Source organism: Hylobates moloch, unplaced genomic scaffold (genome assembly GCF_009828535.3).
Source record: "Hylobates moloch isolate HMO894 unplaced genomic scaffold, HMol_V3 SCAFFOLD_8, whole genome shotgun sequence".
In the NCBI taxonomy this organism is placed as follows: domain Eukaryota; kingdom Metazoa; phylum Chordata; class Mammalia; order Primates; family Hylobatidae; genus Hylobates; species Hylobates moloch.
The window spans coordinates 121663455-121684256 of NW_026652283.1; the positions used below are offsets into that span (position 1 = coordinate 121663455).

At 41.7% G+C, this 20802-nt stretch overlaps 1 protein-coding gene across 6 annotated transcripts in view; it reads right to left on the reverse strand.

Annotated features, from left to right (window-relative positions):
• Window positions 1–571: 571 nt before the first annotated feature.
• Window positions 572–20802, reverse strand: part of MCPH1 (microcephalin 1) — a 238303-nt gene continuing 218072 nt past the window's right edge. For 5 of the 6 annotated variants that reach the window (XM_058442965.1, XM_032162515.2, XM_058442966.1 and 2 more), the window contains one exon: window positions 572–1198. In XM_058442965.1, the coding sequence (XP_058298948.1) occupies window positions 1137–1198 (62 nt within the window). In that variant the 3' untranslated portion in view covers window positions 572–1136. Of the gene's footprint in view, window positions 1199–1984; window positions 3188–20802 lie in introns of all 6 variants that reach the window. The other variant, XR_009214583.1, reaches the window with a different exon arrangement.

Here is a 20802-nt window from a genome sequence, read left to right on the forward strand (position 1 = left end):
ATTGCAACCTCCACCTCCTGGGTTCAAGCGATTGTCCTGCCTCAGCCTCCTGAGGAGCTGGGACCACAGGTGTGTGCCACCACACCCAGCTGATTTTTGTATTTTTAGTAGAGATGGGTTTTGCCACCTTGGCCAGGCTGGTCTCGAACTCCTGACCTCAAGTGATCTGTCCACCTCAGCCTCCCAAAGGGCTGCGATTAGAGGTGTGAGCCACTGTGCTCAGCCAGAAATCGGTGTTTCTATGAATCAGCCCCAGCTGCCAATTTCATCTCGAGGATGGCAAGCAAAAAGTGGCCAATGGACATTGTGATCCCTTGTTGGTGATGCTTTGCTCACCATCAAGCAGGCTTGCAGAAGTAAGACACTCAGATGGCACCAATTATCCTGTATAACACCCCCCATACCTATCTCCTTTCATTACTTTAAGAGAGGAATCTCCGCTAGATAAAAGTCACCTTAATAACTGACAAATGTCTTTCCTACCTAATAGATAATGTATTAATAAAGATCGAGTTTAAGCCAAGAAACTTTCAGAGTTCTCTAGTTGTTCTCAGTAATAAAACAATGTCAATGAATTTCCATCCTTTATTTGGCAGTACTGTGTTCTAATGACAAAGGTTCTGTGACCTTTCAATTATGATCATTACTAAGATACAAAGACTGGAATTCTATAGAAGAGGCCTGACAGATCACCTGAGGTCAGGCGTTTGAGACCAGCCTGGCCAACATGGCGAAACCCTGTCTCTACTAAAAATACAAAAATTAGCCAGGCATGGTGGCACACATCTGTAATCCCAGCTACTCAGGAGTCTGAGGCAGGAGAATCGCTTGAACCTGGGAGGTGGAGGTTGCAGTGAGCCGAGATTGTGCCATTGAACTCCAGCCTGGGTGACAGAGCAAGACTGTCTCAAAAAAAAAATAATAAAAACAAAACAAAAAGGCCCGAAGCTTCTCTGAAACACCCATTCCGTCATCAGAAAGTCACCTGAGAGTTCTTAAGAACCACGACACATGGCAAACATGGTATCAGAAGTCATCTTGTATACGCCAGTTCGTTCTCTTCACAGTTTTGTTTCTCATCTGAACATCCAAAGACAGTTTTGTGAGCTGTGTGCAGTCACCACAGGCCAATGAGGTCACTGTCGTTGTGGCAATAGGTAGTTTTCAGAGGCACAGACCTTGTGCTGGATGATGGAATCTAGAGAGAGGGGAAAGCAGTTTAGCATTCATAATAGCCAGCCACACAGGAAAGTGATAACCTGTTTGTATATACATGAAACTATATTTAAAAACATGGTCAAGAGCTGTGTTGTCCATAGGCCCCCCATCCATAGAGCACACATAACTTTTTAAATTAACATGAAGCAAAATTCAATACAATGAAACATTCAGTTCTCAGTCACACTGGCCAGTTCAAGTGCTTGATAGCCACAGGTCCCATGAGATGCAGAACACACTCCCATTGTGTCAGAACACTCGGTGGGCAGGGTGGGAAGCTTGCCAGTCTGTGACATAGGTGCCGAAAATTTCTTTCTTTTTTTTTTTTTTTTTTTACTTCAGTGTGTGTCTTTATTTTTACTGTAAAAACAGAATTACAGTGTGGAATTCAGTCACTCTATTCACTCCTCTATTTTCCCTTCAAATAAGAGATTTTGTATAGAAGATTTCTTGAGAGAACAGAACGCTCTGGTATCTTTTTCTGAATACCTGCCTGCACATTTTCACACCTAGGGCCAGCTCTCTATGTGTACAACAATGCAGTTTGCACCCCAGAGGACTGGCACGGCATTCAAGAAATAGCAAGAAGCAGGAAAAAGGATGATCCTCTGAAGGTCGGAAGATTTGGAATTGGGTTTAATTCTGTCTATCATATAACAGGTAGAGTATTAGGCTTTTCAGTCTTGATATTAGAAAATATTATATCTTACATTCTGTAATGTATTTGGTTAACTTCAGAGGTGATACTGTTTAAAAGCCATCTTACCCAAATTCTTCTGTCAGTAGCAGGAGGTATGTCAATGAAATATCAGTGCATATTGAATTTTCTGAAATTACCACAATAACAATACCAAAGTTTTACTTCATCATGTGATGCTAAAAGTTAACATCATCATGATCCAGTGGAATCAATGTAATATATTAAGCCATTTGATGTGAAATTTGAAATACAGCTTTTGAACACAAAATTTTTACTCTGAAAAATTTCAAAACTGCAACTCTTCAAGAGTCAAACAAACTGAGTATCACAGATCTTCTTGTACATGCTCTAAATATCAGAAGGTTAAACAGGAAGGTATAATATCTTTTTTTTTTTAATCCTCTTAACCTTTTTTTAATTTTATTTTTATTTTTATTATTATACTTTAGGCTTTAGGGTACATGTGCACAATGTGCAGGTTTGTTACATATGTATCCATGTGCCATGTGGAGCCGAGAATTTCTAATCTTAGCTCACCACTTCAATACTCTCAGCATAAGGCACAGTATAAGTAAATACATAGATGAGTTTTAATTATGACAGCAGTGGTGAGAGGTAGGCGGTGCTATCCTATCTACCCAGCATAGGTATTTTTTATGGAATTCCAAGTGAATAAGCATACTTTCTAAAACTCAGTTCTTCATAGCTTAAATTAAAGAAGCTCTAAAGTCCCATCAGTTTGAAACTCGGCTATTTTATGAAAATTACAAGTTGCGCCTGGTCCAGGACAGTGCTGCAGGTGCAGCTGAAGGGTCAGCACAGGTGAGCCTGGCAGCTGGCGGAACCAACCCCTCCCTCTTTCCTCAATCCTGGCAAGTGCACTGCATTCTATTCCTACTGTTAGAAAAAAAAGGAATGAAATCCACTGTGAGCACCGATTGGATGATAAGGTAGATTAAATCAGTCAACTGCAATTAAAGAATCACAATGATTGTGTGACTATATAATTATAATTACAGAGTTATATTTGAAGGAACTTAAGAAGTCACATAGATGAGTGATGGAAGGTGGAAAGCTATCCTGGTGGTATGGTACAAAAAAGAAAAAAAATGGGTTTATTCTATCAATATTTTTAAAAATGGAAGAAAACAAATGACTTATCTTAGTTACAGCTCAAGATAGTTTCCCAGAATTTAAGTGTTGTCTTCTCAATGCAAATGTGCATCTACCCAGGAGGCCTGGGCCAGTGAGGGACTCTCAGATGAATTTCTGAAGAGAGGAACACTAACATTTGTGACAGCTTATATATATAAGAAATCATATAGCTAATAACACCGTATATAACAATTATTATTTATTAGTACTAGGCATACTACTTCTCTCCATAACAGTGAAGCAGGTATTATTATGATTTACATTTTTTTCTTTTTTCGAGATAGGGTCTCGTTCTCTCACCCAGGTTAGAGTGCATTGGTGCAAACATGGCTCACTGCAGCCTCAGTCTCCTGGACTCAGGTGATCCTCCAGCCTCAGCTTCCCGGGTAGCCAGGACTACAGGTGTGCACCACCACACCCAGTTAATGTTTTGATTTTTTGTAGAGCCAATGTCCCACTTTGTTGCCCAGGCTGATCTCGAACTCCTGGGCTCAAGCAATCCTCCTGCCTCAGTCTTCCAAAATGCTGGGATTACAGACATAACCCACCACACCTGGCTTGACTGTTCTTACGTAACCTTTTGCCATGTATAAGTTTTACTTTCTTATGTATTCAAATTATATCAACACTTTGTCTTGTTGCATTGGGGTTTTGAGTCATAGGTAGGTGGAAGCCTTTTCCGATACTCAGGTTATAAAGTCATTCAACCACATTTGTATTTTCTTCCAGGTTGTAAAAACTCTATGGATTCAATTTTTACACTTAGTTTTCTGACTAATGTCAGTTTTGAAAAATCATAAAAAAAGCAGAAAAAATGATGCTCTTTCCAAATTCATCTAAAAATTCTATATAATCCAAAAATTTGAAACTTTTAGAAAAGAAAAGGACATGTTTATTCTAAAGTTTATAGGAAAGAAAAAAATGCATAGGAAGATGATTTTAAAAAAGAGAAATAATGAGAAAAAATTTGACATACCAGATATCAAAACAGTCTGTACAATTACAGCAGTAAAATAGAGGTTGGCACTCAGAATAGACAAACAGATCAATGGACGAGAATAACCAGAAACACACCCATACCATGTGGGAATGTAAGAGATGACTCACAGGGGGCATTATAAGTTAGTGTCAATAAATTAGTTATCAAAAACAACATGCTCCCCTCACATTATACAGTAAGTGAAGTGCAGATGCATTAAAGGTCTAAATATTTTTTAAAACTATAGATAGGAGAATATGAGATTATTTTTAAAGCTCAGAGGGTGAGGAAGGCCTTTCTAAGCAAAACCACAAAGGGTAGGTGCCATGGAGGAAAAGAGGTGTTTAATTTTATAAAAAATAACAGTTAAAAATTAAAAACTTGGTAATACTTAAGACACCATAAGTTCAGTTAAAGAGACAGAATTTTATAACACTTACAACAAAAGTTTAATGTCCGTATTATGTAAGTATTGCTGTAAAACAGTGTGAAAAATATAAATAACCCAATTTCAAAACAGGTAAGGGATCAGGACAGGCAATTCACGATCCTATCTAAGATATTCAGACTCATTAGTAATTTAGTAATCAGGGAACTACAAATTAATGAGATCTATTTTTTTAACTAATTGGATCACCCAATATTGAAAATATGGGTTATGTCCAGTACTGGACATGGGATTTTATAGGACATAGGAAATAGGGCTTTATATACTGTTAGTAAAAGTGCAAATTGGTGCAGCCTTGTGTATCAGAATTTAAGTACACATATCCTAGGGCACAGTAATTTCACTGCTTTGAATCTATTTTACAGAAATCTTCATGAGCCTGGGTTTGGACTAGAATAATTACAGCTCAAGAAAATCTCTTAAAATTGAATTCAGTTTGTTCAATTAGAAAACACACACACACACACACACACACACACACACACACACACACACACACGAGTTTAAAACAGCAGAAGCCAGCCGTATTGCAGGGTTCATGCCTGTAGTCCCACCTAGTTGGGAGGCTGAGGTGGGAGGACTGCTTGAGCCCAGGAGTTTGAGGCCAGCCTGGGCAACACAGTGACATCCTGTTTCTAAAATAAATAAATAAATACAATAGCAGAACAATAAAAATAACAGAAAGCACATAAATTAATTACAGTACCTCCCAATAGTTAAAAAGAATGAAGTAGCTGTATATGTGTTAAGCTGGAAGGATCTTCTAGACATAGGGTTAAATAAAAGCTCCTGAAAAAATGTGTGATTCTCCAATATATATAAAACCAAATCCCTAAACAATATCTGTGTTTATATACATTTATTTCTATGTAAATATGCTTTTTTTTTTTTTTTTTTTTTTTAAAGAGATGGGATTTTGATCCATTGCCCAGACTTAAGTGCAGTGGTATGATCATGGCTCACTGCAGCCTGGAATTCCTGTCCTCAAGTGATCCTCCCACCTTGGCCTCCTAAGTAGCTAGGACTACAGGCAGGTGCCACAACACCAGGGTACTTTTAAAATTTTTTTGTAGGGACAGGGTCTTTCTATGTTGCCAAGGCTGGTCTCAAACTCCCGGCATTAAGCAATCCACTCACCTTGGCCTCCCAAAGTGTTAGGATTATAGATGTGAGTCACTGGACCTGACCATAATATGTTTACATTCATAAATATGTTTTTAAAAGAAATCTAGAAGATACACTTCTATCTTTATTGTAGTTACTTTAAGGAAGGGTTGTAAGAATGGGGGACCCTGTGTACTTCTCTACTGTTTGACTTCTTTGACTCTGAAATTAAATATCACTCCGTCCACCCATCTACCCATCTGCCCATCTAGCCATCCATCCATCCACCCATCCACGCGTGTATCCTTCCATCCACGTATTTATCGTGGTAGGGATAAAGGCTGCCAGAACTATCAATCTTTAAACGGAGACAAGATAGAACAGAAGCCTGCATGTAACCTCACAACAGTCTGTACCTTACACCTCTCATGGCCTGCCCTAGGACGTGCTGCCTGAGGAATTACACTGGACTTCTGAGCAGTGGCGTTGAGGTGCGCACGGGGCTGTGACTGAGTGTGTGGTCAGCACTCTGGGAGGTCTGAAGCTCATCTGACCGCTGAACAAGGGCCGACAGCTCCAGGGTCATGTCCAGGGAGCCCCTCACAGCCCCACGTTCGTAACTGTAAACACACACAGGAAAAATGATTTCTATCCAAGTTTATTTGGTATCTGAAGATAGCCACATCCCCAAATTCCAATGTCACTTCATAGGAATAATCCTCAAACATCCCATAAGATGTGGCCATAGGACAGATGTTAGAGTAATGCCAGTCCTGGCCGGTGGAGACAGAGATGAATAGGAAGCTGAACTGCCCTTGAGCAGCTCCGTGAAATTTAAATTTAAAAAAAAAAAAGAGGTATTTATTTATTTATTTATTTATTTATGCAACAGTATTTAGCAGGTCTTGGCTGGCATTTATGCACAAGCTGAAGTTTACTAGCCATGCCTCTGTGTGGTCTTATGGTTAGGATACAGAATCAACATGCTGCCAAAATTAATTTTTTATAGTACGGTGGGCAAGTCACTTTATTTAACTAAAACTGTGATTACCAGCATCCAAGTGTGGTTAATGGTACCATGTGCAGAAGTTCAAGAGCACACGGGACCCATGTGAGCTTTATCTTTGCTTGCCAAAATAAGTAAGCATGTTAGGGCTAGGAGATCTAGCCAGATCTCCACTCCGGTAAGGAATTGCCCAGCTCCCTCACTGTGGGACGGTGGTCACCCAGCCTCTGCGGCTTCATGGCTTAAGGCAGCCCTTGGCAGTAGAGCCCAGCGGGTTACAAATATTCCTAGAGTCGTTTCTCATAATGAGCCCAGAGCTGCCTGCTGTGTGATTTTCATCTGCTCATGTCACATCTCTCCTCTTTCACACAGCGGTCCCGTAGGCACTGCTTCTGCAGACTGAATAAACCACCGCTCCTTCTGTGCTTCTCCCAGTTCCTGGCTTCTAGATGCCTCATTCTGGTAGCTCAGAACACAAGACTAGGTACCACTTTCGATTCTTCTTTCTCTAATATGCCACATCCAATCTATCGGCAAGTGCAACAGGCTGTGAAATATATATTTAAAATCTGACAACTTCACAACACCTCCATCGATACGTCCCTGGTCCTAACCCCCATCACTAATCACCTGAACCACTGCAAAGGTCCAAGATTGCTTTCTCTGCTTCCATTAAAAAACATGTGTCAGCACCTTTAGAGGCCGAGTTAGGAGGATCCCTTGAGCCCAGGAGTTCAAAACCAGCCTGGGCAACATTGGGAGACTCTGTATCCATTAAAACAAAAACAAACACAAACAGAGTAAACAAACATACACCATAGTCAATTCCTCCCACTTAAAATCCTTCTGCGACTTCCATTTATTCTTAGAACAAAACCCAAACTTCTTGCTGTTGTCTGTTAAGGTGTCAGTGGTCTGGAATGGTCCAGCCTGAAGCTGCCTGCTTCTCCAGCTTCATTTCCTATCGCTTTGTCTTCTCTCCCTTCATTTCAGCCACGCTAAACTTACCGCTTCTCCTGACCTCTCAGCCCCTATCGTTCCTGGAAGGGCCAGTCCAATAGACCTACAAGAGTCCATCCTTCTCTTCATCATCTGGGCCCCAGCTCAAATGCCACTCGTCTGCAAGGGGTCTACCTCACTCCTACTCTCCATACTCACCCTGTTTTCTTCATTGCATTTACCACCATAAGGATTTTTAAAGAAACTGTTTGTTGCCTGTCTTCTTCCTTAAATGTTAAGTCCCACAAGGGCAAAGGCTATACATTCCCGTCAGTTGCTGTACCTGCAGTGCCTAGAGTATGCTCGGCATATGACGAGTGCGTAGGAAATATCTACTGGGTAAATGAGTGAATGACTTGATAACATGTGGTTGTTTGAAGAAAGTAGCTCAGTCTCATAATACAGCAGTTCTCAACATATTTTTTCTGCTCTGATATTTGACTGGAGACATTCACATCGCTGGTACTTCTCTAGGACATCCTAAGAATGTGTCACAGACAAGAAAGTCTGCCGTTTATGTGTGACTCCTACCACACCAACTTCTGTTTCCCATCAAAGAAATGTGTAAAAGGATATTACAGGTGGTGTGTCCCTCTTCCAAAATGCTCGAGACCAGAAATGTTTTGAATTCCAGATTTTGTTTTTGCGGGGGGGAGGGCATTTTTGGAATGGACAATGAGAGATCTTGAAGATAGGACCAGAGTCTAAAACGAAAATTCATTTATGTTTCATCGGCAATAGCCTAGAGGTAATTTTATACAATGTTTTAAGTAATTCTGTGCATAGACTGGTGTGATGGCCAGGTGTGACAGCATGACTGTAGTCCCAGCTATACAGGAGGCTGAGGTGGGAAGATCGCTTGAGGCCAGGAGTTAAAGGCTGCAATGAGCTATGATCGCAGCACTGTACACCAGCCTGGGCAACAGAGCCAAACTCTGTTTCAAAAAATAAACAAATAAATAAATTTTGTGCATGAAACAAAGTCTGTGTACATGGAACCATCAGAAAGCAGAGGTGTCACTATCTCAGCCCTCACCCCCATGTGGACAATCAGTGGTTGTGCGGCATCACCCTCATTCCTGACTCTGATTTTTTTTTTTTTTTTGAGACAGTCTCTCTGTTGCCCAGGCTCGAGTGCAGTGGTGCAATCTTGGCTCACTGCAACCTCTGCCTCCCGGGCTCAAGCGATTCTCCTGCCTCAGCCTCCCAAGTAGCTGGGACTACATGCGTGTGCCATCATGCCTGGCTAATTTTTGTAATTTTAGTAGAGGTGGGGTTTTGCCATGTTGGCCAGGCTGGCGTTGAACTCCTGGCCTCAAGTAATCTGCCCGCCTTGGCCTCCCAAAGTGTTGGGATTACAGGCATGAGCCACCGTGCCTGGCCCTGACTCTGAATTTATACACTACCAACAAGCAATCATTTCCTTACACTTATTCACACATAAGTACTTAACAGTAAAAAATAAGACATGCCATTAACACAGTGAAGACTGATGTGCTCAGGGGAGCTAAGCAGCCAGTGGCATCAGGAGAGACCAGAATCAGCTGTTGAACAACAGCAGCAACAACAAACAACAGCAGGCCTCTGGTCTCCCAACCATGCTGAGCTTTGATCCAAAGGTTACGGGACACTGCATTTTACATTTTAGGTGAGAAGGAACATGAGAAGCAGTTACTGGCCCAGGAAGTGGGTCCTCTGGGGACAAGGAGGCATTCTGCTGGGTGGCTTTTTAATGGTATCTGCCCCACTAACAATGGTCGTAGAATTTTTAATGGTATCCGCCTCACTAACAATGGTCTTAGAATCGACAGCTGCTTTCTGTTGGTTCAGTGTACACAAACTTTGTTTCATGCATAAAATATTTACTTAGTGTTTTTATTTTTTTTTGAGACAGGGCCTCGCTCTGTATCCCAGGCTGGTGTGCAGTGGCATGATCATGGCTCACTGCAGCCTCTAACTCCTGGGCTCAGGCAAGACTCTTACCTCAGCCTCCCATGGAGCTGGGACTATAGTCATGTGTCACCATGCCTGGCTAATTTTTTTTCTTTCTTTTTTGTCTTAGGAGTCTCTCTTTGATTTTATAAGCTGACATGATTTCTTGTTCTGTTGTGAATGCACGCTGCTCTAGGCCTCAGTTAACCCATCACACGTGCTCCACGCTGTCCACGGGTGCTTTTTCTGCAGTGTTAACGTCATCTTCAGTTGGTATCATCATGAACACCTTGATTCAGAACCATTCTGGCTATTTCCCCATCAGTCACTGAAATGAACAACTGGAGCCTCATTATCAATGTTAAAAACGACATTAATGTCTACTTCTTCCAGCTGACTGATGAACTCTGAAGGTATATTTTTTCCATAGGTAAGGAGGTCAGACATCCTTTTCTTCTCACTTGACAAGCTGAATTCTTCTAAATCACCACCTTGTTCATCATCATCACTGAACACAGTCGTAGGCCAGAGGTCACGCCAGGCACGCACAGCTGTGTCTTTAGTCACTGTGTTGCAAGCGTTGGCAAAAGCATCTATAGCATCCTTCATGCTCAACTCCTGAAAATCTTCTACACCTACACCTCCGTTCACTGCTGCGAGCGTGCAATTCAAGAAAGTGTTTTTATATTTACTTTCCATGCATCTAAAGATACCTGGTTACATGGCTGAACTAATGAAGTCACGTTTGGAGGAAAGTACACAGCATCAATATTATCTTTGATGAGAATTTCAGCTGGAGGATGAGCAGAACAGTAGTCAAGGCATAAGAAAATCTTGCTGTCATCATCCGGTCCAACTTTCCTGCAGCAAGCACAAGAGGCCTGTACAAAATGTTTGTAAAACCGGTCAGAAGAGATGTCCCTGGTGATCTACGGCTTTTTGTTAGCGTAATAATGGACTGGTAAGAAATTTACTCCTTGAAAACAGCACGGACAAAAGCTTTTGCCCACGAGAGCAAGTTTACACTTAGGCGTGCTTTCTGCATTTACACAGCACTGCACAGTCATTCTGTCCTTGGCATCCTTAATTCCTGTAGGGGCTGTCCCATCAGCTGTAGTCAGCATCTTTCCGGGGCAATAGCACCCAAATGGTCATGTCTCATCAGCAATACAGACTAGTTCTGGCATCAGATTTTCATCAGCGATAATCTTGGCAAACTCGTCAATGAGTTTTGATGCTGCCTTGTGATCTGCATGCTTTAAAACTTGAATTCCATGTCATTTCTTAAATTTCTGCAACCAGCCTGTTGAATATTCACATTTCCCTTCAATTTTCAGTTCACCGGGATAGATCTTCGCTTGTTTCATGATCAGCATACCACCGAGTGGCACGGGTTCACTGTGATGCCTTCAGATCTAGTTTTTCAGTACACGACTGACATCTTCATTTTTAGCTTTACATAGAGTTTTTCTATTTTTCATTAACTTCTGCTCATCACATTCAGCATAGAACTTCAAAAGTGTATCCTTCTGTTTCTTCAGGTCATATATGATGGTCATCCCAACACCATAATCTTCTGTAAGACGTTTCACACTTATACTGCTGTTCAGTTCCTCCAACAAGTTGACTGTGCTATTGATAAACATAAATTCTTCCTCTTTTTCCGATCACTGTTACACATGGGGGATCTGCAGGCCTTTTTGACATTTTCAGTAATATTTTTACATGATACTGCATAGAATACGCAAAAAACCACAGTGAGTAATGCATGGAGTTCTTGGCCCCACATGAGGTGTCATGGGGAATCTGCGGTGGGTGCATCCAGCCTGCACACATGCCATTTTATTACGCGTTGTGGGTGTGCTTGTGTGGGGGAATTTGGGTGTGCATGGAAAGGTTACACTATAGTTGAAGGCGGCTGGGTGGGTCTTTTTTTTCCCCTTGGGGACACTAAATCAACTGTGTCGTGCACCTGTGCTTTGACTATGCCCTGTCACATGAGGTCAGGTGTGGAATTTTCCACTTGTGTTGACAGGTTGGCACTCAAAAAGTTTAGGATATTGGAGCATTTCACATTAAAATTAGGAATGTTCGGCCTGTATTACATGGCTAGCCTTGAATCCACTATTACTTACTATTTTTTCTATTACATTTTATAATTGTTTATCATTGGGTATACAAATGCTAATGATTTCAGTGAGTGGATCTTATAAAGAGTAATTTTGCTGAATGAGTTTTAACAGTTTATTGACTCTCTTTGATGTTTCTATCTAGACAACTGTATCACATGCAAACAAAATGTGTCCCTTCCTGTATAATTCTTACACTTTTTTTTCTCATTTTATTCCCTTGACTAGGAATCATAGAACACTGTTGAAGAGTAAGAGTAATAGCATTCATGTGTGTCTTATACCTGATTTAAGCCTTAAACTAAGGTTTTCACCATTCAATATTTGTTGTACATTTTTTATAGATAACCTCCATAGTTAAGAAAGTTATCTATTCCTGGTTTCTGAAGAGTTTTTTTTTTTTTTTTTTTTTAAATCATTACTGGGCATTGAATCTTCCCTACTGCTTTTTAACACTGCTAAGAAAATTAATGGATTAGAAAAAAGACAATGCTATTCATTTATCCTTTCATTCTTAGGTTAAACCACACTTGGTTATGTGTGTGTGTGTTTTCAAAACACACTGCCAGATTTGACTTATGAAATATCTTATTGCAGAGTTTTTTTTTTTTTTTCCTTCTTCTTAGATGGAGTCTCACTCTGTTGCCTAGGCTGGAGTGCAGTGGCACAATCTTGGCTCACTGCAACCTCTTTCTCCCAGGTTTAAGCGATTCTGCTGCCTCAGCTTCCCGAGTAGCTGGGACTACAGGCACGTGCCAACACGCCCGGCTAATTTTTTGTATTTTTAGTAGTGATGGGGTTTCACTGTGTTAGCCAGGATGGTCTCGATCTCCTGACCTTGTGATCCGCCCACCTCAGCCTTCCAAAGTGTTGGGATTACAGGTGTGAGCCACGGCACTCAGCCTCAGATTTTTATGTACTTGTTTACAAATGAGTTTTTTAAACCAGTATTAGGTCAAGATCATGCTAGCCTTGTAAAATGAGGTGAATAGATTTCTTTTTTTTTTCCTGTAAAACTTTATAATGTTTGGTAAAACTTACTACTAAAACTATCTGTGGAGGGTGCCTTTAAAAGTTTGACAGACATAACATAAAATTTACCATATTAGCTATTTTTTAAGTGTCCACTTCAGTGGCATGAAGTACATTTGCAATCCTGTGTAGCCATCGTTACTATTTAATTTCTAGAATGTTCTCATTATCCAAAACTGAGTCTCTGTAGCCATTAAACAATAATTCTCCACTCCCTTCCTGCCTACTCCACCCTTGGTAACTCAACTATACTTTGTCTCTGTGACTTTGTCTATTCTAAGTTCCTCTTATAAGTATAGTCATATGATATTTGTCCTTTTGTTTCTGGCTTATTTCACTTAACATGATGTTTTCAAAGTTCATCCACAGTGTTACATGTATCAGAATCTCCTTCCTTTTTAAGGGTCAATAATATTCCATTGTATGGATAGACCACCTTTTGTTTATTATGCATCCACTGATGAACACTTGGGCTTCTGCCTTTTGGCTATTGTGAACAATGCTGCTATAAATGTGGATGTACAATTATTCTTTTGAGATCCTGCTTTCAATTTTTTTGGTATATACCCAGAAGGGGAATTGTTGGATCATACAGTAATTCTACTTTTCATTTTTTGATGAACTGCCACCCCACACTGTTTTCTATTGTGGCGACAATATCTTACATTCTCAACATTACATGAAGACAGACACAAGGCTTCCAATTTTCCACATCCTTACCAACACTTGTTATTTTCTGTTTTTTGTTGTTGTTGTTGTTTGTTTATAGTAGCAATCATAATGGGTGTGAGGTGCTATCTCATTGTGGTTTTGATTTGCATTTTCCTAATGATTAGTAATGTTAAGCATCTTTTCATTTGCCTATTGGACATTTATATCATCTTTTTTGAAGAAATGTTTATTCAAGTTCTTTGCTCACTTTGAAATCGGGTTTTTTTGCTGTTGTTGACTTGCAGGAGTTCTTTATATATTGTGAAGATTAACCTGTTATTTGCAAATATTTTCCCCTATTCCATAGATTGCTTTTCACTCTGTTGACGGTATCCTTTGATGCACTGAAGTCTTTAATTTGTATATAGTCCAATTTATCTATTTTTACCTTAATTGCCTCTCTGTGGCTTTCATGAGCCATGCCCACCTCTTGCCCACCTTGCATGTTATGTGAGACAGAGATGACGATCAATCCTTCAGGTATGAACCAGCCAGACTAGAACAAATCATGTCTGGTCTGCTCCCTGCAGCTGGAGGAAGGGAACTGGGAACTGGGTTGCCACCATATGCCACAAAACTTTCCTGCGGACTTGAATATGGCTTTCCTCGATCAGGCATTTGCCTGGTTGCTGTATGCATTTGGTGGTTGTTCAGAGCACCTGCAGCATCGTTGCAGACAGCTTCTGCCTGGTTTTAGTGGTTTCCGTGGTGGATCAGAGCTTAGAGTTTCCTCCTCTGTCATCTTGCTACCATTCCTATGTGCAGGTGGCTTTTTAGTGGCTGTTGAGAGGAATACTTTTGATTGCCATTAAAATTGTTACTTTTTAAAAATTTTTTTGTTGATACATAATTGCTTTTTTTGTTTTTATTTGTTTGTTTTTTTTTTTTTTGGGGGACAGAGTTTCGCTCTAGTTGCCCAGGCTGGAGTGCAATGGCACGATCTTGGCTCACTGCAACCTCCGCTTCCCATGTTCAAGTGATTCTCCTGCCTCAGCCTCCCAAGTAGCTGGGATCACAGGCATGCACTACCATGCCTGGCTAATTTTGTATTTTTAGTAAAGACAGGGTTTCACCGTGTTGGTCGGGCTGCTCTCTAGTTCCTGACCTCAAGTGATCTGTCCACTTCAGCCTCCCAAAGTACTGGGATTACAGGCGTGAGCCACTGTGCCCAGCTGATACACATATTTTACCTACTTAATTTTTTTAACGCCTGAGCTTGTTTAGATTTTCTATTTCTTGAATCAATTTTGGTAACATTTTTCTAAAAATTGTCCATCTTACCTGTTTTCACATTTATTGGTATTAAATTGTTCATCACACTCTCTTATGATTTTAAAATATCCTTACGATAGCTGCAGTGACCGCTCCAATTTCATTCTTAGTATTTCTTATGGAACCCTATCTCTTCTTTTCTTTTTCAACATTGTCAGGACTTTTACTATTTATAAGTTTTTCCCAGCCAAAGAACTCAGTTTTTTGCTATTGCGAGCCTCTTATTTGCCTTGCTGCCATTTTGCTAACATTTGATACTGTCTTTTTTATTTCTTTCCTCCTATGTTCTTCAGCATTACTTTACTGCCATGCATTTATTTTCAAGCACCAACATTTAAGAAAAATTGATTAAAAAATAAAATCTGATCATTTCATTCAACTACGTTTTTTCTCTTGCTCCAAACTGGGGAAGTTTGTGGAACACCAGGTTCTGTGGTATACAGTCTGAGACCACGACAGTCAGTGGCTGTGTAAATGAAAAAGAGTTTTCCACTTGGTGGGCGCAGCATAAGATCCTGCTTCTTACCAAGAAAGATTCTAAACTGAAAATCAGGGGCCGGGACTGGGGTTCTGGGTCTTTCGGTAATTCACTGCATGACTCTGGCCTAGAAAATCAGAGGCCCTCAGTTTCCTGCTGTCTAAAAGCAGATTTCCACAGGTGATCTCAGAATTCATTTTGGGCTGAACTAGTTTGCTCAGGCTACCGTAACAAAATGCCACAGGGTGGGTGGCTTCACCAGCAGACACTTATTTTTTCACAGTTCTGGAGGGCGGGAAGTCCAAGACCCGGGTGTCACAGGGGTTAGTTTCTCCCGAGGCTTCCTGAGAGATGGCTCGGGTTGCAGACGGCCACCTTCTCCCTGTGTGCTCACTTGGACTCTTCTCTGTGCAAACACATCTTTGGTGTTTCTTTGTGTTCCTTTATTTTATTTTTATTTTTAGATGGAGTTTTGCTCTGTTGCACAGGCTGGAGTGCAGTGGTGGGATCATGGCTCACTGCAACCTCCGCCTCTCGGGTTCAAGGGATTCTCCTGCCTCAGCCTCCCGAGTAGCTGGGATTGCAGGTGCCCACAACCATGCCCAGCTAATTTTACATTTTTAGTAGAGATGGGGTTTCACCATGTTGGACACGCTGGTCCCAATCTCCTGACCTCAAGTGATCTGCCGGCCCTGGCCTCCCAAAGTGCTGGGATTATAGGCACGAGCCACCATGCCTGGCCTCTTCCTCTTCATATAAGGACACCAGTCATATTGGATTAGGGCCTTATGACCTCATGTTACCTTATTTATGTCTTTAAGGGCCCTAGCTCCAGATACAATCATGTTCTAAGGATCGGGAAGGCTTCAACCTATGAATTCTGGGGAGACAAAATTCAGCCCATAACATGAGCTCTGTCACTTTAGGTCACTTAAGGTTCAACAGTGACTGTCTAATATGCAACAACAAAAAGGAACGCAAGTTCAGCACACTCCACACACACAGGAAAGTCTCTCCTACAGTCGTGACCCAAAGCATAAATTAAGGTGGTCAATAAGCAAAGACAGCCTAAAACCCAGGGCAGCTTCCCATTAGGAGGTTGAGCTTTGAAGTTTCTTTTATGTCCATTAACCTTTCTGATCCTCAGAGCTGCAAGGCAGCTGTGACACACTTGAGCATTCACCCCTAAGCACGGGAGTATTTGCGGGGGGCTTTGTGAATTTGTACAGCAAAAGAGTCTTCAAGGTTTCCTGCCACAACCAAAATGCTTGGAGCAGCATATACATGGCTGGTTTCACTTCTCAAACCAACTACCACATTTCTAATAGACATAAAAAGTTGCCTTGTCTACAATATTTCTTATTCTGAATTGAATACTGACTCCTGTGTTCTAGGATTTTTTTGGTCTGCTTTTAATATGCTTTTTTTTTTGAGATGGAGTCTTGCTCTGTTGCCCAGGCTGGAGTGCAGTGGCGGGATCTCAGCTCACTGCAAGCTCTGCCTCCCAGGTTCACGCATTCTCCTGCCTCAGCCTCCCGAGTAGCTGGGACTACAGGTGCCCGCCACTACGCCCAGCTAATTTTTCTGTGGTTTTAGTAGAGACGGGGTTTCACTGTGTTAGCCAGGATGGTCTCCATCTCCTGACCTCGTGATCTGCCCGCCTCGGCCTCCCAAAGTGCTGGGATTACAGGCGTGAGCCACTGCGACCGGCCTTAATAATGCTTTTAAACGTTTACATCTCTCATGCAATTCACATCCAGTGACTTTAGTTCTGTTGGCATAAGTTTAACGATGGGGACGCAACAGTTTAGGAAGTTTCAAAGATAACCATCCAGGACCCATTAGTTTGACCAATAAATGCAATAAAGGGAGTGCTTAGAAATTCATTTTCTGAGCAAACCTTTCCAAAGCTAATGGTAAAATACTGTTTTAGGAGCTAGCAGTTAATTTTTTTTAAAACCCACTAATGTTTATATAAATATAAATATATATCTATATATAAACATATATATATTTTTAGAAAGGTTCTCACTCTGTCACACAGGCTGGAGTACAGTGGCATGATCACAGCTCACTGCAGCACTGACCTCCCTGAGCTCAGGTGATCCTCCCACCTTAGCCTCCCATGTAGCTGGAACTATAGGCTTGCACCACCATGCTTGCTAATTATTGTATTTTTTTGTACAGAGGAGATTTTACCATGTTGCCCAGGCTGGACTCGAACTGCTGGGCTCAAACGACCTACCCGCCTCGGCCTCCTAAAGTGCTGGGACTACAGGCATGGGCCACTGCGCCCGGCTGAGATATATGTATATATATCTATTTAAAAGCCTAAACATATCAGATGTTGACATGACCAAATCCCACCAGTTTTAGTTCTCATTCATTTATATCCTGGTAGATTTCATCTGTTTTGAGGACAACTCAAAGGAAAAAGAATTCTTCATATTGTCTGAACTGTGTCTTCGAATTGTACAAACATTTTCTGAGTGGTTGTTGAGCTCCTGGGAGTGGAAACCTGGGTGGGGATAAAATAAGGCTGTCCTTGGAGGAGAGGGGCTGGAAGGGGGCAGTCCCCGTCCTCACTCTCCTCTCTGCCACTCTCCACAACTTCTGCAGATGGCCTCCCCTCTCTGCAACTGGTTCCTTATCGAGGCAATGGAAATGTGGACTGTGGTGACTCTGATCAAGCCTCACGTATCTATTGAATCAGGAAGCCCGAAGGCCTGAGGCCTCCCGAGTGGCCCCATGGGAGCGTCGTGCATTTCTCTGGTCAGTCATTAGGGGAAACGATGAATGAGCCAGGCCAACATGAGAAGGCCTGCATGCTCAGGGATCTTTTTCCTGAAAACATCAACATGGGGACATGTTCAAACCAAATTTTCATTATAAGTTAAAATCAGGCGGAGGCTAAACTTTTTTTTTTTTGGCAATGCTGTTGAGAATATTACATGATGTTCCCACAATAGCATATATGTATGTCTTATCACTTGAATGGAGCCCAGACAATAAAAGGGCGCCTGAGATTGGAAATACGCCTATGAGAAAGGCCAAGCCAGCCTTTCGTGATAACAGCAGCAGGGAGGGAAGAGTGCACAGAGCTGACCACAGCACAAATGTCACAGACCCTTGAGGACAGTGCCAGGGCTCAGAGCTCCACCCAAGAGCTTGCCATCCTCACCCCAGCCAAGTTCCTTCAGACCCCAGGATCTTCGTTTCGTGACTTGTAAAATGAGAATTATATGTTATGGGAGTGTTAGGGGGAAAATGCAATCATTAGCAAATGCTTTCAGATATAATATGTATTACCAATATGAGGTAAAGGTAACAATTCATTTCCTAGGGCCAGGAATTTGATTTTTGTTTTCCTGTTTATTTTTATCCATATTCAACCACCCACAAGTGTGCTCTCTCAAAAAGAAAAAAAAAAAAAACCAACAACAACCCCATTTCTCCTGGTTGAATGATTCATCAAGAATCTTGGCCCAAGTACAATACAGTTTCAGGGAAAAAAGACTCCAGGGAATGAATAGGGAATGTAATCATGACCTTTCCGATAACCCCGTTATTAGGCAACGCGGCGCAGATGAAATTCTCCAGGGAGCAAGTGAGTGAGGCGTGGCTTACATTTTGTATACTGGGCCCTGTTTAGTGACTTCACACCTCCACTCCCTGTTCTATGCCAGCAAGGTGGGGCAGCTGGGGTGGCGGGCGAACTGAGGGTCACCTCAGAGCTGAGGTCAAAAGAAATTCTTAGAAGTAAAATAATCACTAACAATTTTTATCTTCATAGATATGGAGTTGTTGGTCTTGAGATACAGACCGTGCAGGAACAAAAGGCTTGCGGGTGGACTGTGGTGCCAGGATGCTGCAGTCTCAGGGGAAGAGCTGTCGTTTTAGTGCCCACCTTCCTTTCCCTCCTCTGGCCGAAAAATACTAATAATAATAAAGAAAGGGAAAGAAAAGAAACTTCTCAGAGAGGTTCCCAGTGGCTAAAAAAGACTCCCGGTTCTCCACCCCTGTGAGTTTACGACATCTGCAAAACAAGACTGTTAAGCTACAGAAACAATATAAAGGTACTGAAAAATGATTCTTTTTTTTTCTTTGCAGAGATGCGGCCTTGCTCTGTTGCCTAGGCTGGAGTACAGCGGTGGGATCATAGCTCACTGCAGCCTTGAACTTATGGGCTCAAGCCAAGCTCCCACGTAGCTAAGACAACAGGCATGGGCCACCACGCCTGGCTCAAGTTACTCTTAGATGCCCAGGCACCCTACCTTACAAAGCAGTTGATATTCTAGTTTGAATAAATTTAATTGATTTTTTTTTTTAGTATTGTCTTTTCATAATTTGTTTAAACAAAATAACTTTTTATTTCGATTTGGTGCTTTAAAATAGTTTGACATATTCCTAGTTTTTCAATATTGCGAATTTTGAGAATGAAATATTGTCCAGAGAAGCATTTGTTATAATGGAAATTAAAGGGAGGAAAAAAAGTCTCCAAAAGACACAGTGTGCTTTGTCGAAGGGTCAGGGATGGGGAGGACACATCCATGGATACCGTCAATCTGCCACACTTAACAAGCCTATGCCTGCCACAGGGCATTTGCACTCTCTGTGTTTTCTCCTTTAGCCAGCATGTGGGGTAAGCAAGGTGGAGGTTATGACTCTGTTTTATATGGGAAGTAAATGCATTCCACAGAAAATACGTGATTTCGGCCAGGCACGGTGGCTCACGCCTGTAATCCTAGCACTTTGAGAGGCCAAGGCAGGAGGATCACTTGAGGGTGGGGGTTTGAGACCAGCCTGGCCTACATGGTGAAACCTCATCTGTACTAAAAATACAAAAATTACCTGGGCATGGTGGCAGATGCCTGTAATCCCAGCTACTGGGAAGGCTGAGGCAGAAGAATCACTTGACCAGGACGTTGCAGTGAGCTGAGATTTCATCACTGCACACTCCAGCCTGGTGACAGAGCAAGACTCCATCTCAGAAAAAAAAAAAAAAAAAAAGTACGTGATTTGTTTCTGGTTAGAGAATAAGCAAATGGCCGACCTGGATGAGGAAAGAAACGCAATGCCCTGGACCGTGTGTTCTGTAGGTTTACGTGTGTATGTACAGACAGAAAAATAAACCTTCCTTTATTTGTACATAGTGGCAGCTACCAGATTGGAATTCAATTCACAAACAGAAAAATACAAAAAAACGACTTGTCTATTAAAGGATAATGTTTAGCAGAGGGTGAGAAGAGCCAGAAGTATGTACGGACAGAAAAATAAGTCCTCCTTTATTAATACATAGCTGCAGCTACTGGATTGGAATTCAATTCACAAAGAGAAAAATACAAGCCAATAAATACTTGAGAACTACGTGATCTTACACCTCAGAGAGTGTGGGCTGGAGAGGCCTGGTACACTGGAGACGCCCACCACACTGGAGACGCCCACCACACTGGGGTCCGGTGGCCAGCAAGCGAGGGGACCTGTCTCACATGGGTGAGGGCTCCAGCATACGCAATACCCAGATGTTACCAAGGGCACACGCAGATGGCATAATTGGTGAGAAATCAGAAACAGGACACAAGTTATAGGAAGAAAGAAAAAGAGGCTGGGGCCTGTGGCCCAGCCCTGGAAGTCAGAGA